Source organism: Barbatula barbatula (assembly GCF_947034865.1).
Source record: "Barbatula barbatula genome assembly, chromosome: 14".
Lineage (NCBI taxonomy): Eukaryota > Metazoa > Chordata > Actinopteri > Cypriniformes > Nemacheilidae > Barbatula > Barbatula barbatula.
Window position 1 is genome coordinate 20,815,227 of NC_136777.1, and position 16,968 is coordinate 20,832,194.

The following is a 16,968-nucleotide window of genomic DNA, read 5'->3' on the forward strand; positions in this document are numbered from 1 at the left end:
ACAAACCTTCGGTCAGTAAACGACGAATGCATTTCTCGCCTGCAAATCAGGTAGAATGTATCAAAAACGGTTCTTATGACAAAATCTTATAAAATATGATAAAAACACGAATGTACCAATGGGGAAGCCATCCAGACAGGAAGTGATGCAATCTGTTAAGTGAGGATAGTCATCTGTGCTCACGGAGCAGAGAGAGAAAGACAGACGCTGAGAAAGACACTCAACCGCCTTCTCCTGGAGCCAGTCTGGACTTCCGGATATTGCACTAGCATGGAGAAAAAAAGAACATACAGAAGCACCAGTGTGTTAAATACATAAATATAGTGATACGTTGATTTACACTTGAATGACAAGGGTACTTAAAAGAACGTGAGGACAGCTGCTTTGTGTTTCATATGTTACCATTTTACACAATTTATACACCATTATGTGTAACGAATTGAATGTATGTGCCTGTGTCTCTACGATTACATTTTAATGTGGACCTGGACTGTCCAAAGAAAACAAGACACATCACCCAAGCAGAAACTCATTGACGGGTCGGAAAAGATTCACGATATTACTTATGACGCTGAAAAAATTCATGTTTCGAACCTTGCCACGGCTCTCTTCAGAGGATTTTTGGCTGGCAGCGTGGTGAATAAGACGGACAGTGTGTTCAAGCAGGCCTGCAGTAAAGGACCTGAAGGAGACTCCTCCTCTCGCAACTGCTCCAGCATAGATCCTGCCTGCAGTCAACACACATCAACAACCAATCAAATAGTTCACTATTCCATATATGATAATATATGGACTACATAAAGCATCTCATTAAATGTCCTGAGCAATTCGATGCAGGTAGACTCTCACCTTGGAGATGAGCTGGATCTGCTCCACCGGCTCTGAGGAGGATAGACTGTCTTTAAGAACACGAGCCAGCTGTGTGGATGCACTATCCCCCACCGCAGATAGAGAATCTGAGAGATTAAAACATGTGAGAAATAACTTAAATAGACACTTAAAGTGTTGGGAGAAACAAAGACACTGGCAATAACACCGACACGTACCCATCAGACTCTTCAACTTGACATCATCCAAGACCACCGCCTGCACTTTTGGTACTTTCTTCTTCACAACCATGATACTAAAAGCAATGACAACAGTTATGCAGACACCGGCTAAGCTAGTTCTATTCTTTAATGTTACGTTGCGTACAACAATCTAACATTCTCCTTAGATCCGAAGAACGTATTTGTAATGTTTATTAAAGCAACATAATGACTTGAAGAGTACAATGCTTTACCTTTATGACAGCGCACACACCAGTGAAAAAGGCTAATATGCTACATGTAGCAGCTGTACTTCCACAGCACCATAACATACACGTGTGACGCGTCAATTCCGGAGTGGCGACAGAACCCGCCCCACGCAAAGCCGATTGGTTTGAGCGCTACACTTCTGAAGTGCGATTGGTCCGCGCAGATGTAAATCTTACGCATCACGGGTTTCCGTAACCACACCTACAATGGTTTGATTGTACATGCTCGTAAAAGAAACGCCCATGACTCCGCCCATTCCCACAGACATCAAGATGCTGGAGTGAAAAGTTTGAGCTGGACAAGCGCTTTGATTTTCTGCCTTATTATAACATTCATTGCCAAGTAAGGATCTTTTTTCTTTACTCCTATTAGCAGGAAAGTATTGGTCTGCTTGTGGTAAAAGGAATTAAATAGTTATATGGAGTATACATTTAAAGTGTTTTGGTGTATTGAAGTTAATACTAAGATTATTGTCTGTATTGTGAATGGTGTCTGATGCACAATAGTGGTCAACGTTTAATTCAAATGTCTTTGATCGATCTTATCGATTCAATGTTTTATTTATTCTATGGTATTCATATAGAAAAAGTGTATTAACCATGGTTTATGTGGCAGATTCATTACAATTTGTATTACTCTACAAACACCATGCAACTGTGATTATTGTGGCGAGACCTCGCCTTACTTTGTGGTTACTAAATATAAAACCAGAAACTATATGGTTGCTATAATAACATCACGTATCCACAGTTTTTGTTGTCTTTCAGGAAACTGTATTGACATATGGTCACTGGATATAGTTCACACACTATGAAATGCTGATGTAAATGTTTCAGGTCTTTTCATTCAATTAAACATAATCGGAAGAACCGAACCAGGGACCTTTGGATTTACTCTAAAAATGGGTTTATATGTTTTTGGCCAGGGCCTCGGTCCACTTTCCATTCACACTGTTTATTTTGTGGAACCCTGCTCACTTTAATAATGCTATATGTAATAAAATGTTCAATTGTGTATAGCTTTATATTGTACATAACAATGAACGTTCAAGTACAACACATTCAAGCAGAAAACACTACATTTAGATTTTAAAATGTGGCAAACAAATATTCACACATTTGATGATTTAATGATAAGAATCATTTACTAAACATTTATGTCTACTGTTTATACTGTCCTATCTATAAAAAGTTTGGCTAGGGTTTCAATTCTTAACATCCTTGACTTCTCAAACTTACTGAGCATCTTATGTGTACAGACCCTTCTTTATCTACATTCGAGACCCCTTTTCAATAGAGGACCTCAGAGATGACGTATTTTTGTAGGCCAACCCGGAACCTAGCCCCGCGCCGGCTCCCTCGACTAAAGGCCTATGCTTTTGGAAGATGGCAAAAAAATATGATCTGTGATTAACAAATGTTCATGACGTTTTGTCTATCAAGATCATCTTTTAGCGATTGTTGAAGCCTAAATACAATGGGCAGAAGTAAAAAAGCGAACACGAGGCTATAATCAGACTCCAGGTCGCTTGATATTAACGTCAACACCAACAAGCCTCAGATAACTTTTTCAAACGATTAAAAGCGTGTTTCCTTGTAAGTGATTACATTGTGAATGAATCTCCAACAATGTTTTTTCGAGATTTGTGCCCATCTTGCATTATGTGTGAGATTACTACGCACAATGACATCTGACGTCCCCGCCAAAGGATGTTGTCGCTTTTGGCAACTTGTTGACAACTGCCGTTTTAAAGACACGAGAAAGTTTTAACCATCACAAGCGGGTTAGAACTGGCGTCCATTATTTCATAGATTAAACTGAGAAAATATTTAGTGGTTTCGTTAACCACAGCCCTTATTGCAGGGAATTTAATCAAAACCCATTCCACAAATCCATAGACTTTGGGGCGATGGAACCAGAAGTGCTAAAATGTCGCTTCTGGGGGTTTGCATACTCTGAGGTACTCTATTGTGCCCATTTTTCTGAAATTCCCAATATTCCTTAATGTCCTGAGGTTATTATTCTTTAAAAACCTGTTTGGTTGTGTCTCAGCGTCTTGAACTCAACACATGTTTGCATTTTTCTTGTGTCTATGCCGGTGCTTTTTTAGTTGCAAGTAAAAAATTGTATTTACTTTGCATCATCTAACATGTTTTTCACAATTACAATTATGACAGTGGAAAGTGTGAGGATAGATCAGTGCTGGCTGGAAGTGTTTGTTTTTATAGAGGTGGTCAGTTTATCCAGGCCTGGCCCAGCCCTCAAACACTTCACCCGTTCTATACACAGCCAGGAAGCGTCGCACGACTGGCTTAGTTCCAGTTTCTATTTTTAGACAGTATATATATTTTTTCTCATTGTTAGTATGTATTTGATTGTAAGAATATCTATTGATTGAAATCTAGTATTTGGGTTGTTTTTTAATTGTAAATCATTTTTATTTGACTATTATATATCATAGTATTATATATGCTAAAGAAATATTGAAAATCATTTCCAAGAGTTTTGAAACAGTTTGTTAGCCACACTCATGATGTGCATGTGTGTCATGCAGCAGGGCCTTAGGGTTGGCATTATGGCGGATGGCGATGAATGCCCTGGTGGGGAGTGGAAAGAGAAGTACATGGCCCTGGAGACCCTTCTCTTTAAGTTTCGTGGACAGATGAGTGTGATTCGAGAGCTGACTGCAGAGAAGGTTAGTGCCAGTCGTCCCCCTTACTGTGTCTCTTCTCCACCTTTTTCACATTGCAAGAAATTACCCATTATGCCTTGCGTATGCGCTTGGGGCCAATGCTTAATTCCAGTTCGCCGCTTGATGCCATTAGTTACAAAGTTCGCTTCAAAGCTTCTAAACAGACTTTATAATACTTTAATGTCATTTAAAACAGCACAATGTCAAAGAGCAGCGTCTAATTTATTTCACAGGGGCCACACGGGCATGAGTTTTCAACCTAGACCGTAAAAAGCAACTTTGTTTCTCACCACAAGAAGTTGGACGGGGACATCTACTGGGGTGATGACATTAAACTCGTCCAAGACCTTTACATTTATAAAAACACTTAACGCAGCGTTAACATTGTATGAATTATTTGCCATAACCCTCAACAGTTGACATTTCTAAAGCGGAAGAGTCCAGTGTTCTTAACGGGAGTCATAATCTAACGGGAAGGTTTTGATACCCGCACCAGATATAAATAAACCAGAACACATCTAGTTGGATCTTTTATCAAATAACGCAGTATTGGAGTCATCTGGATGCTTCAGTGTGACTGGTTCTGGCATGATTTGTAGCGATACAGCTGCTGTGTTGTTAAACGTGCCTTTATTTATAGAGCTACAATGCTGACTAGGCAAAACATACACTTAAATACATACATTACATAGAAAATACTTTTAAATAGTGTGTATTTCCTTTGTCATCCAATGTGAATACATTTGATTGAATACAGCGCAACTGTAATATCTAATTAAATAATTAATAAATTATTATAATGTCACTTAGCCCTGGATGTATGCTTCATGGTGTACTATGCAATAACAATAATGTAAATGACGAAGTAAACAATATGTTGTGATGATTTTTGAGAGTGCAGAATGCAGCTGAGACCGAGCTGTCTTTAAATGTTATTTAACAGAAATGTCCTCTAACATAGTAGCAAACACAAAACGGAAGTGCGGAGAATCAATCCGGAAGTTACTCGCGGTAATGGCGTCCTCCATGAAAAAGATGGATAGTTCCTGTCCTCTGGCTGCTGTTTACACTGGTGCTTGAAAAACCATTACGTTCGTCCACATGCCGAGTACATAAAAAGCTTCCCTCACCCTAACCATCTTTCATTAGAGTTATAACAGAACAGGCAAATGATTTGTTCTGGCCCCACTAATGCCTGCCTGTATTTATATCGGTCATATACTCGACAGATGGGTTTCTAGTAAAGGCAGAGAAGCTGCTTATTAAAGTATTTGCTCGTTTCCATGTAAAGAGTATGTGTGTACATGCATGCCGTGGCCTGTTTCTTCGGCCCGTCTCGGGGGAGAGTAGATTAGAGGTTAATATAAACAGACGCCTGACCACATGGCTCCAGACCGCTGCATTCTGGGATCACAGAATCTCCTTAGAATTACAGACTTCAGATGCGTTCGGGTGCTTTAAATGTCGTGCCCTCGGGGAGAGGTCATCTTTGAGAATGGTGCACTTAACTCTTGTGAAGTATTGTTTCTTTTTCTGGATACTTTGTAAGAAATTGTGTGTCTTCAATGTAACTCATTCTCGCAATTCGGGAATTTTGCTTCTTGATGTTTACGAAAAATATTATCTGTGCTACTTTTCCTTTATAATAAATAAATGCTGAGTTGATTTTTGACTCTGGAAATGTGTTCACAGTACAGTAAGCTCCTTGATCTCAACAAGCTTTTTATTTTATATTATATGGCTAAAATTGAATCCAGGTAAATATGGTTTTAATAATGTAAGTACTTAAAGGGATACTTCACCCAAAAATGGAAATTCAGTCATCATCTGCCACCATGGTACGAAAAAATTATTCTTTTATGTTCAACAGAAAAATAAAGTATTTTCCTACTATGGGAGTCAATAGGGGGCGAAATCTGTTTGCTTATAAGCATTCTCCCAAATGTCTTTCTCTGTGTTCATCATAACAAATACATTTATACAGATTTGCAACAACTCCAAGGTGAGTAAATGATGACAGAATTTTCACTTTTGGGTGAAGTATGCCTGTGATAGTATGGTTGAACTAATCTTCAGCTCTTTAAAATGAACCGTAAAGCATTTTCACATTCTTTTTTTCATCTCCGTTACGACCTTTGACCCCATTTGTGTTGAGTCATGCATATGATTTCATCCTGTAAGAATCTCATTGCATTTGTTATCACTGGACTTGTTGTTGTTAGCTGCTGGTCGTCCCAAAGCAAACTTGCAGTTCAATTCGCTATTCCTCCCCTGCCCAACATGTGGTCGCAGTCTCTTACTGAAGTAATTAAAATCTATAAATGTTTACATGTGGCCTCTTGACGTTTTCTCTAACCGTAGGTCCTGGATCAGTTGGCCGGTTAAAATAAAGATGGCTGGAAAGATCACTGTGGTTTGAGGAAACGGCTCAGATCAGTCCTGTGGAAAAAGAGCTTATCAGATGAGTAGACTGAGGGGGAGGATTCGGTTTCAGGATGGAGAAAGTGACAAACTTTCGGTAGAAAGGATAAGGAGGTAGATGAGAGTGAAAGGATGAGAGAGGGAGTAAAGAAGTACGAGAGAGATAGACAAACCAAGTTCCCAAGAGAGGAAATGCCTGTATTCATAAACACCGTGTGCTATACAGGAAGTTAGCATTCAAAGGACAGTCCCAAACACATGACTATGCCGGACCGAGTGTTGTTTGAGGGAGAATTGTAGGTCATTTTTTCTCCTGGTTTACATCGTGTTTTGGCAGTTTGAATGAATTAACCAGACATGCACAGAAATGGTGAACTTTCGCTTTAAGCCATCCTCAAAGAACGTAGTAGATTTTAGTGGTAACACCACATTCTGTATAGTTTGTTTTTACTGCAATTGGGGTTTTTAAAGCTTGGAGATCTTCAGGTAGAAAGTTAGATCTCCAGATATGAAGATGGTGTCACAGGAGATTTACATGTATGCATTTGGCATATGCTTTTAATCAAAGCGACTTACAGTTGAGTTACTGTAGAGTTTATCGTTTTTGTGCGCCATGGGAACCAAACCCGTGACCTTGATGTTGCCAGTTAAGCTGCAGGAACTCTTTGAATGTAATGTAACTTATTCATGGCATATTTTTGCGCTTCTCTGTAGCTTAAAAGAGAGTGTCGCGTGACTTCAACATGAATGAGCTTAATGAACTTCAACACTGACTAAGCACTTAAACCATTTGTGCTGTCTGCATGCAGTTATTTGTATGCATTTCATTACACTTTAGCATTGGCAAGACGCGTTTATCCAAAGTGACTCACGGTGCCTTAAATCTATACTTTTTTGTTTTGACTGGGAATCAAACCCACAGCATTGCTAACAACGTGCGTTGCCAGTTAAGCTACTGGAAAACTGTAGCCAGGTTTGCCAGATATGCAAAAGAAAACCAGATGACCAATCAAAACTAGTCCAAAACAAGCCCAAATACCAAAACACGAAATATTTCACAAACTCCATTGCAAAGACTGTTTTCTGTTTTTCTGGATTTACTATTTGTAGGTATGTGTTTAGGCAAAATTATACTTTTTGTTTCGTTCTGTGAACTACTATCAATATTTTTTTCTATTTGCATTCGTTTGCAGATGAAAATAAGTTCTGTATTTTTTCAGACCTCAAATAGTGCAAAGAAAACAAGTTCCTATTCACTTTCGAGCAATACAACAGTAATATTATACATGCATTTAGGAAAAGATAACCTCGGTTTTTATCACAGTTTTCATGTGTATTGTCATGCTGTCGCATTGCTGTTGGATGACTTTGTCATTCCTGAGGTTCGATTTTGTTGAAATGTAAGAGACACTGGCTTGGAATTGACGCAATACATCTAGAAATGACGATTAAATAAACAATTGGTGTCTTCATTTTTCCACGGCTGTAGATATTTAAACACAAGTTCATTTTTTTATATAATCTTATACATTTAGAATCACCACTGAGTAACAAAATCTATTCACCTTTACCCTGCAGTATAAAAAACACTGCAAACTGTTTAAAGGTAACCCAATTCCGCAATAAGACCTGCCATTGAATCTTATTTTCGAAGCTTAACTTCTTATTGAACTTCTTTTGAAGGAAACAGTCAAAAGAGTCAGTAGTAAAAATGCGTTATTGATCACTTTTGAGATCCTAAAGCATAGCTTTTCTCTGTTATGTGGACGGGGCTGCTACAAAATAGTCTGGAACACAAAAATAAATGGGTCGCAGATCAAAAAAGGCTGAAAACCAAGGTCCACAGATCTGAGTGGCTTTAGTTTAAAACAAAGGTCAATGCACGCTTGTGTTCAATCATATTGAGGAAACATTGTACAAAATAGGAATCAGTTAGTGGTCTGCTTCTCTTCTTGTCTGACACCTGGTTTGGGTGGCAGTGGTCACCACTTCAGCAATTATACAGACATCATTAATGTTTAAGTCTTGAAGTTTTTCTTCTAATGAAACAATTGAAGATCTCATACCATCAGATCAGTCCGTCCACCTCAGACTGTACTGCCCTGTCACATCCAGAAACAGTTCAGCGATCATTTCAGTGCTAGATTCCACCAGAATGGATTTATGAGTTTCTAACATATTTCAGTCATACTTTGGGATCTGTGGTGCAGGAGTGTGCAGGACACCGATGAACGGAGGGAGAGCAGATCCGATGTGACGCTGGGGAATTTGGAGCCGTGGTGCAGTGAGGGCTGTCATACAGACGGGCTTTGTGAGCTGGACGAGGGGTGCAGGGCGGGCCGGCCACGGAAGGCCGAGGATGGAATGCATGGAATGGAAGACTGACTAGACTGAAGCCAGAACCATATGGGCGGAGAAGTTGAAAAGAGGGGGTATATGAGAATTAAAGAGACGTTGATGTAAAATATAGAGTTTATGGTTGTAAACCAACAAAAGCATCAACAGAGTTGTTTGTTTTGCTGTGAGACTGAAGGTTGGGTTTGGGGTGTGCTCAACTATATTTTTAACATCGGTTGTCTGAACAATTAGTTAGTGTGCCTTTAAAGAGGACATCTCATTATCATATGCCTCTTTTCTGCCCCTATCTTGTGGCCGATTTGGTCAGAACTTGATTGGAATAATGCAGCTGTTTTCTGAACAGTCTGAAATCATTTTTCTATTTTTTCACATCTAAATTGGTACCATTCGGGCAGTTGCAGCTTGTTCAGAGAATACGTATGTATGTGTGGCATCTTTCATCATTCATTCACCCTCATGCCATTTCAAACCTGCACGACTTTCTTTCTTCTGCATTTTGAAGAACATCGGGTAACCAAACAACACTGCCCCCATTGGCTTCCATTTTATGCTTTTCCAACATAGATATTTCGCACAAGATGTTCAGTTGGTCATGCCAACCTTATGTGGCCAAGCTGGTTTTTAGGACACGGTGGCCAGCTTACGACCAGCTAATGACCGGTTAGAAACCAGTTTCAATGTTCCAAAACACAACATCCAGCTTCATCCGGATTTTCCAGAATGTGTGAAGTATTTTTGACTGTTCTGAGGAGTGTGTTTTGGTGACACACCCTTGGGTCTAGTATGCTAGCAGAGTAAAACGGAAAGATGTTGGCTCACTAAAGCTACAGGATGGTTTTGATCTTTGCATGCAGCCTGTCTTTCTTGTCTCTAATCTAAACAGTGTCTGAGTGAATCTTTATGAAACTTGCATCTGGCAATATCAGATTGACGTCATTCATCGAGCTTTGACCACCATTACCAGATCCAACCAAATGTGCATAATGACTGTTATATGAATGTTTGGTCAATAGCTCTTTGTGCTAGGAGTCTTAACAACTTAATGCGAGAAGTAAACTAATAAATCATAAAGAACGATTACAGCCACCACATCATTCAGTCACATACACACACAAACAACTGTAAACACTTTTGTTTGGTGCGCAGTGGAAACTATGAGCGCCGGGTGATTAGTAGCAGTGTGATGTCATATTCAAGTGTTTTCTATTGGGAAGTTTCTGAGAAGAAACAGGTTGCAGATGTAGGCTTGTGCCAATGAAGAAGCAAGAAAAGAGAATCCGGCACATTACGTCAGTAAAAAACTTAACATTTGGGTCCCAAATTACATTTTGCATGTATCATTATAAACTGTAGTACAGATCATAGAAATTATATTTTGCTGCAGATGCTTGGTTCTGCTGGAATTGCATAGAATGTCAACACAGACATATTATAAGCCTATAGATTTTAATGTCATTAGTATTTTTAGAACATTAAGAAAGCTAAATAGAAACATTTTCACTTGTGGGCTTTAAAATACAGTGAACATCATGTAAACCGACCTATTTGCTTGTACAAACTGTCATCTGGCAACAACCAAGCCAAAGAATGTGTGTGGTAAATATGATTTATTCATTATATTATATAATTTATTATAAATTATTCAATAAAAAGGAGGAATGGAAAAACAGTGGTCAAAATAATCGTTTGAATCAATCATGTCAAATGATTAATCACATCCAGAATAGAGTTTGTGTTTACATCATATATGTCTGTGTAGTGTGCATATTTATTTTTTATTAATAAAAACATACATATATTTAGGAAATATTTGCATTTTTTATTTATATACATTATATAAAGGTTTATTCATTTTTTTCTTTTTCTTAAATATATGCATGTATGTGTATGTGTTTACAAATACAAAATGAATATGTAAAGTACACAGACATATATTATGTAAACACAAACTTTTATTCTGGATGCGATTAATTGTGATACATCGATTGACAGCCCTACATTGAATCCTTAATTGTGGCATTGTGGTTTTTGTAAACACATACTATCATGGCCTTGATGTCTAGTGATGTTTTTATACTTATCTTTTCATTGAAAAATTACTAAAAGATTCGAAGCATTCAATGCATGTGTTCTTGTTGAGGAATGTTTTAGTAATACTGCAAGGCATTTTACTCTGATAAAAGGGATTCAGATGGCTTCATTCCGTACATTGCAGTGCTATGACAGGAATACCTATTTTATAAGGAATAAAAATGAAAACCAGCTTGCAGAATAAGTATCGGCCTGCTTTGTATGCTTGGAAATGCGCTATATTAATTCAATCCAATTTTATTTATATAGCGCTTTTCACAATGTGCATTGTTCCAAAGCAGCTTAACGGGCAGAAATGAGAAAAACTGAAAAACACAAAAAAGGAATAACACAGCACAGTACATGGTGTTTATAGATCAAGCTAAATTATTCTAGCAAATAATATCTAATAAATGCACGTCTGCCCGTGGTTGATTTAGCATATTTTGCATTAAGTGAATTCTTGGCTAAAAAGATGTGTAAGTGATTATAAGTGATTAAAAGAACTTTAAAGTCAATACGATACTTAATGGGTAGCCAGTGAAGGGTTGTTAACATTGGGGTTATGTTTTCTGGACCTGGTTAGAACTCTGGCAGCTGCATTCTGAACTAACTGTAGTTTGTTTATTGATGATTCAGTACAGCCACTAAGTAGCGCATTACAGTAGTCAAGTCTTGAGGTCACAAATGCATGAATAAGCTTCTCCCCGTCAGCAACACATAGAATATTTTGTTATTTGGCAACATTTCTAAGGTGGAAGTAGGCTGTTTTTGTCACATTTGAGATGTGATTTCCAAATGACAGGTTGCTGTCTAATATAACGCCTAGATCTTTTACTGTATTTGTTGCAGTAACAGTACAGCCTTCAATTTGCAGGTTATAATCCGAAATATTCAGTTTACGTGTCTTCGGTCCGATGAGTAATATTTCTGTTTTATTAGAATTTAAAAGAGCGAAATTACAAGTCATCCAATGTTTTATATCTTCGATGCACTCAGGTTTCCAAGGGCCAGCATGTACAGGTAAATGGAGAATAGCAAGGGTCCTAGAACCGATCCCTGAGGTAATCCATAATTTACTTAGGTTAGATTTGAGGAGTCCTCATCAGACAGACATCAATTTGACCATTTAAATAAGTAAGATCTGAACCATTGTAGTGCCTGACCCTGAATACAGGTATAATTGTGTAAGCGATCTAGAAGTATGTTATGGTCCACAGTATCGAACGCATCACTAAGGTCAAGCAGGACTAGGAGTGAGACATTACCTTTATCTGATGCTATAAGCAGGTCGTTTGTTGTAATTTTAACGAGCACAGTTTCAGTACTATGATGCGGTCTAAAGCCTGACTGACATTTTTCGTGTATGTCATTATTTTGTAAGTATAACTAAGTGGACACTACTTTCTAGTATTTTAGACTGGTAAAGGAGATTTGAAATCGGTCTATAGTTTCCTAGTTCATTGGGGTCTAAGTTTGTTTCTTTATAAGAGGCTTAATGACGGCCATCTTAAAGGGTCCTGGGACATGGCCTAGATTAATTGAAGAGTTGATAATATAAATATTATATAAATAGGCTCAATTGCAATTTAGTTGGTATGGGGTCTAATATGCAAGTTGTAGGTTTAGATGTTGCAATAAGTTAATTTAAAAGAATTCATGAATTCATTGCTACCAAGGTGAGGCGGAATAACCAGGTCAGGTGATTTATTTGTTAATTTAGCAACTGTAAAAAAGAAAATCCTTGGATCATTATGTTAGTTTCTATGAAGTTACGGAGGTCCTCAGCCTTTGCTGCTTTTAACGCCTTTCTATGACAGTTTGCACTCTCTTTCCATCACCATAAATACCTCTAATTGGGCATGTTTCCATTTGCTCTCCAGTTAACGTGTTTCTCTTTTAAGGGCGGGCATGGTGCTATTGTACCATGGTTCTATGTTTTCCTCAATAATCTTTTTTTCATAGGGCGACAGCTTCTAATGTATTAGAGAAAATAGTGCCCAATTTGCTGGTCATGTCATCGAGCGATTCTGTATTTATTGATATGGTTATTAAAGGAGTCAGATCTGGCAAGCTCTTTGTGAAACTATCTTTAGTAGTCAAGATAATTGTTCTACCCTGTCAATAACGAGTTAAACGGCTGATTCCTGCAGTGGTCAGTGTACATGTTATAAGATAGTGATCGGTGAAATCGTCGTGGAATCGTATAATACCTATATTGGTTAGATCGGCTCTGTGAGATATAATCAAGTCTAGTGAATGATTAAATCGATGAGTGGGTCCATTGATGTTTGTGTTACTCCAAAAGAGTGTATTGGCTCTGTAAATGCCACTGCTAATCCATCGTTAGCGCTATCTACATGGATATTAAAATCTCTGACAATTAGTACTCTATTAAATAACTTTCTTTTATTGAATCCTCTCATGCACATACACATTACCTCCATCCATCCATCCATTTTCTTCCGCTTATCCGGGGCCGGGTCGCGGGGGCAGCAGTCTAAGCAGAGATGCCCAGACATCCCTCACCCTAGACACTTCCTCCAGCTCTTCCGGGGGGACACCGAGGCGTTCCCAGGCCAGCCGGGAGACATAGTCCCACCAGCGTGTCCTAGGTCTTCCCCGGGGTCTCCTCCCGGTCGGACGGGCCCGGAACACCTTCCGAGGAAGGCGTCCAGTAGGCATCCGTAACAGATGCCCAAGCCACCTCAGCTGACCCCTCTCGATGTGGAGGAGCAGCGGCTCTACTCCGAGCTCCTCGCGGGTGACCGAGCTTCTCACCCTATCTCTAAGGGATCGCCCAGCCACCCTGCGGAGGAAGCTCATTTCAGCCGCCTGTATCCGGGATCTTGTCCTTTCGGTCATGACCCAAAGCTCATGGCCATAGGTGAGAGTAGGAACGTAGATTGACCGGTAAATTGAGAGCTTCGCCTTGCGGCTCAGCTCTTTCTTCACCACGACGGACCGGTACATCGACCGCATTACTGCAGAAGCTGCACCGATCTGTCTGTCAATCTCCCGTTCCATCCTTCCCTCACTCGTGAACAAGACCCCGAGATACTTAAACTCCTCCACTTGAGGAAGGAACTCTCCACCAACCTGAAGTGGGCAAGCCACCCTTTTCCGACTGAGGACCATGGCCTCGGATTTGGAGGTACTGATTTTCATTCCAGCCGCTTCACACTCTGCTGTAAACCGTCCCAGTGCATGCTGAAGGTCCTGGTTTGAAGGGGCCAACACGACGACATCATCCGCAAATAGCAGAGACGAGATCGTGTGGTCCCCAAACCTGACACCCTCCGGCCCCTGGCTGCGCCTAGAAATTCTGTCCATAAAAATTACGAACAGAACCGGTGACAAAGGGCAGCCCTGCCGGAGTCCGACATGCACTGGGAACAGGTCCGACTTACTGCCGGCAATGCGAACCAAGCTCCTGCTTCGGTCGTACAGGGACCTGACAGCCCTTAGCAAAGGACCACAGACCCCATACTCCCGAAGCACCCTCCACAGGATGCCGCGAGGGACACAGTCGAATGCCTTCTCCAAATCCACAAAACACATGTGGATTGGTTGAGCAAACTCCCATGCACCCTCCAGCACCCTGTAGAGCGTTCCACGGCCTGGACGAAAACCACACTGTTCCTCCTGAATCCGAGGTTCTACTATCGGCCGTATTCTCCTCTCCAGTACCCTGGCATAGACTTTCCCGGGAAGGCTGAGAAGTGTGATCCCCCTGTAGTTGGAACACACCCTCCGGTCCCCCTTCTTAAAAAGAGGGACCACCACCCCGGTCTGCCATCCCAGAGGCACTGTCCCCGACCGCCACGCGATGCTGCAGAGGCGTGTCAGCCAAGACAGCCCCACAACATCCAGAGACTTGAGGTACTCAGGGCGAATCTCATCCACCCCCGGTGCCCTGCCACTGAGGAGTTTCTTGACTACCTCAGTGACTTCGGCTTGGGTGATGGACGAGTCCACCTCTGAGCCCTCAGCCTCTGCTTCCTCAATGGAGGACGTGACGGTGGGATTGAGGAGATCCTCGAAGTACTCCTTCCACCGTCCGACGACATCCCCAGTTGAGGTCAACAGCCTCCCACCTCCACTGTAAACAGCGTTGGTAGGGCACTGTTTCCCTCTCCTGAGGCGCCGGACGGTTTGCCAGAATCTCTTCGAGGCCAGTCGATAGTCCTTCTCCATGGCCTCACCAAACTCCTCCCAGGCCCGAGTTTTTGCCTCCACAACCACCCGGGCAGCAGTCCGCTTGGCCTGCCGGTACCTGTCAGCTGCCTCAGGAGTCCCACAAGCCAACCAGGCCCGATAAGACTCCTTCTTCAGCTTGACGGTTTCCCTTACTTCCGGTGTCCACCACCGAGTTCGGGGATTCCCGCCTCGACAGGCACCGGAGACCTTACGGCCACAGCTCCGAGTGGCCGCTTCGACAATGGAGGCGGAGAACATGGTCCACTCGGACTCAATGTCTCCAGCCTCCCTCGGGATCTGGTTGAAGCTCTGCCGGAGGTGGGAGTTAAAGATCTCTCTGACAGGAGACTCGGCCAGGCGTTCCCAGCAGACCCTTACAGTACGTTTGGGTCTGCCGAGTCTGTCCAGCTTGTCGTTGCCGACATGGGCGTTGAAGTCCCCCAGTAGGACGACGGAGTCCCCAGTCGGAGCACTTTCCAGCACCCCTCCCAGAGACTCCAAGAACGTCGGGTACTCTGCACTGCCGTTCGGCCCGTAGGCACAAACAACAGTGAGAGACCTTACCCCGACCCGTAGGCGCAGGGAAACGACCCTCTCGTTCACCGGGGTAAACTCCAACACATGGCGGGAGAGCTGGGGGGCTATAAGCAGACCCACACCAGCCCGCCGCCTCTCACCATGGGCAACTCCAGAGTGATGAAGTGTCCATCCTCTCTCGAGGAGTGTGGTTCCAGAGCCCAAGCCATGCGTAGAGGTGATCCCGACTATCTCTAGTCGGAACCTCTCAACCTCCCGCACCATCTCAGGCTCCTTCCCCGCCAGCGAGGTGACATTCCACGTCCCTAGAGCTAGCTTCCGTGTCCAGGGATCGGGCTGTCGAGGCACTCTCCTCCGACTGCCGCCCGATCCACAATGCACCGACCCCCTATGGTCCCTCCCGCACGTGGTGAGCCCACGGGAAGGCGGCCCCACGTCGCTCCTTCGGGCTGAGCCCGGCCGGACCCCGTGGGGAAAGGCCCGGCCACCAGGCGCTCGCATACGAGCACCGACCCCGGGCCTGGCTCCAGGGGGGTGCCCCGGTTGCGCCATACCGGGCGACGTCACGGTCCTTGTTTTTGTAAACATCATATGGGGTTTTTGAACCACTCTTAGTCTGACCCGTCGCCTAGGACCTGTTTGCCTTGGGAGACCCTACCAGGGGCATATAGCCCCCGACAACATAGCTCCTAGGGTCACTCGGGTACTCAAACCCCTCCACCACGTTAAGGTGGCGGTTCAAGGAAGGGGCAAGGAAGTACACATTACCTACTCACCTATATTTTCTAAACTCTCAGATGCAGCAGTTGGAGACACAGGTTTTGGAAGCAGAACGCCGTGCATATGAGGCCAACCAGCAGGTTAATACTGATAATATTCTTATTTTAATCATCATAATCAATTATTATGAAAATGATGAATGATGAATCCATATCTGTGGTCAGTTTCAGTGGATGGAGGAACGTTTGAAAGCATCAAATGTCCAGTCAGGTGATTCAGAGCTGCAGCTTTTCAAGCGCTGTCAAAGCCTTCAAGCATCACTACATAAGAAAGACGAGCTCATCTCTAGCCTAGAGCAACAACTAGAGGAACAGGTCAGTCACATCCCAGTAGTGTGTAGTATACATTTATTTGTTATAAAATTATATATTTGATTCATTTATGTGTCTTTCTTACCTCTGGTTGGTCAAAATTTGATAACCAAAATGTATAAATGTACAACTGGCACTTATTTTATACTTTAACATAGGATATCTCTACAATATCAAAAAAAGTATAAAAGGTTAACTGTACCTTTACATTCTTTACACAATAGGTTCTTAGGGCAGAGTTATTATAGTTTAGATTTTTTATTTATTTAGTTTTTCTTCATATTTTAAATTAGCTTTATTC

The 16,968-nt window shown here is 41.8% G+C and overlaps 2 protein-coding genes across 2 annotated transcripts in view; one reads left to right on the plus strand and one right to left on the minus strand.

The window, feature by feature from the left end:
• Nucleotides 1-1,368, minus strand: part of thada (THADA armadillo repeat containing) — a 72,061-nt gene extending 70,693 nt beyond the window's left edge. The window contains exons 1-6 of the mRNA XM_079472320.1: nucleotides 1,283-1,368; nucleotides 1,047-1,123; nucleotides 850-956; nucleotides 595-728; nucleotides 117-265; nucleotides 7-39 (exon numbers count right to left, since the gene is read on the minus strand). Coding sequence (XP_079328446.1) covers nucleotides 7-39; nucleotides 117-265; nucleotides 595-728; nucleotides 850-956; nucleotides 1,047-1,119 — 496 coding nt within the window. The 5' untranslated portion in view covers nucleotides 1,120-1,123; nucleotides 1,283-1,368. The remainder of the gene's footprint in view (nucleotides 1-6; nucleotides 40-116; nucleotides 266-594; nucleotides 729-849; nucleotides 957-1,046; nucleotides 1,124-1,282) is intronic.
• A 157-nt stretch (nucleotides 1,369-1,525) lies between these two features.
• plekhh2 (pleckstrin homology domain containing, family H (with MyTH4 domain) member 2) overlaps nucleotides 1,526-16,968 on the plus strand; it is a 35,064-nt gene continuing 19,621 nt past the window's right edge. Inside the window, exons 1-4 of the mRNA XM_079472321.1 lie at nucleotides 1,526-1,640; nucleotides 3,853-3,993; nucleotides 16,374-16,436; nucleotides 16,521-16,670. Coding sequence (XP_079328447.1) covers nucleotides 3,874-3,993; nucleotides 16,374-16,436; nucleotides 16,521-16,670 — 333 coding nt within the window. The 5' untranslated portion in view covers nucleotides 1,526-1,640; nucleotides 3,853-3,873. The remainder of the gene's footprint in view (nucleotides 1,641-3,852; nucleotides 3,994-16,373; nucleotides 16,437-16,520; nucleotides 16,671-16,968) is intronic.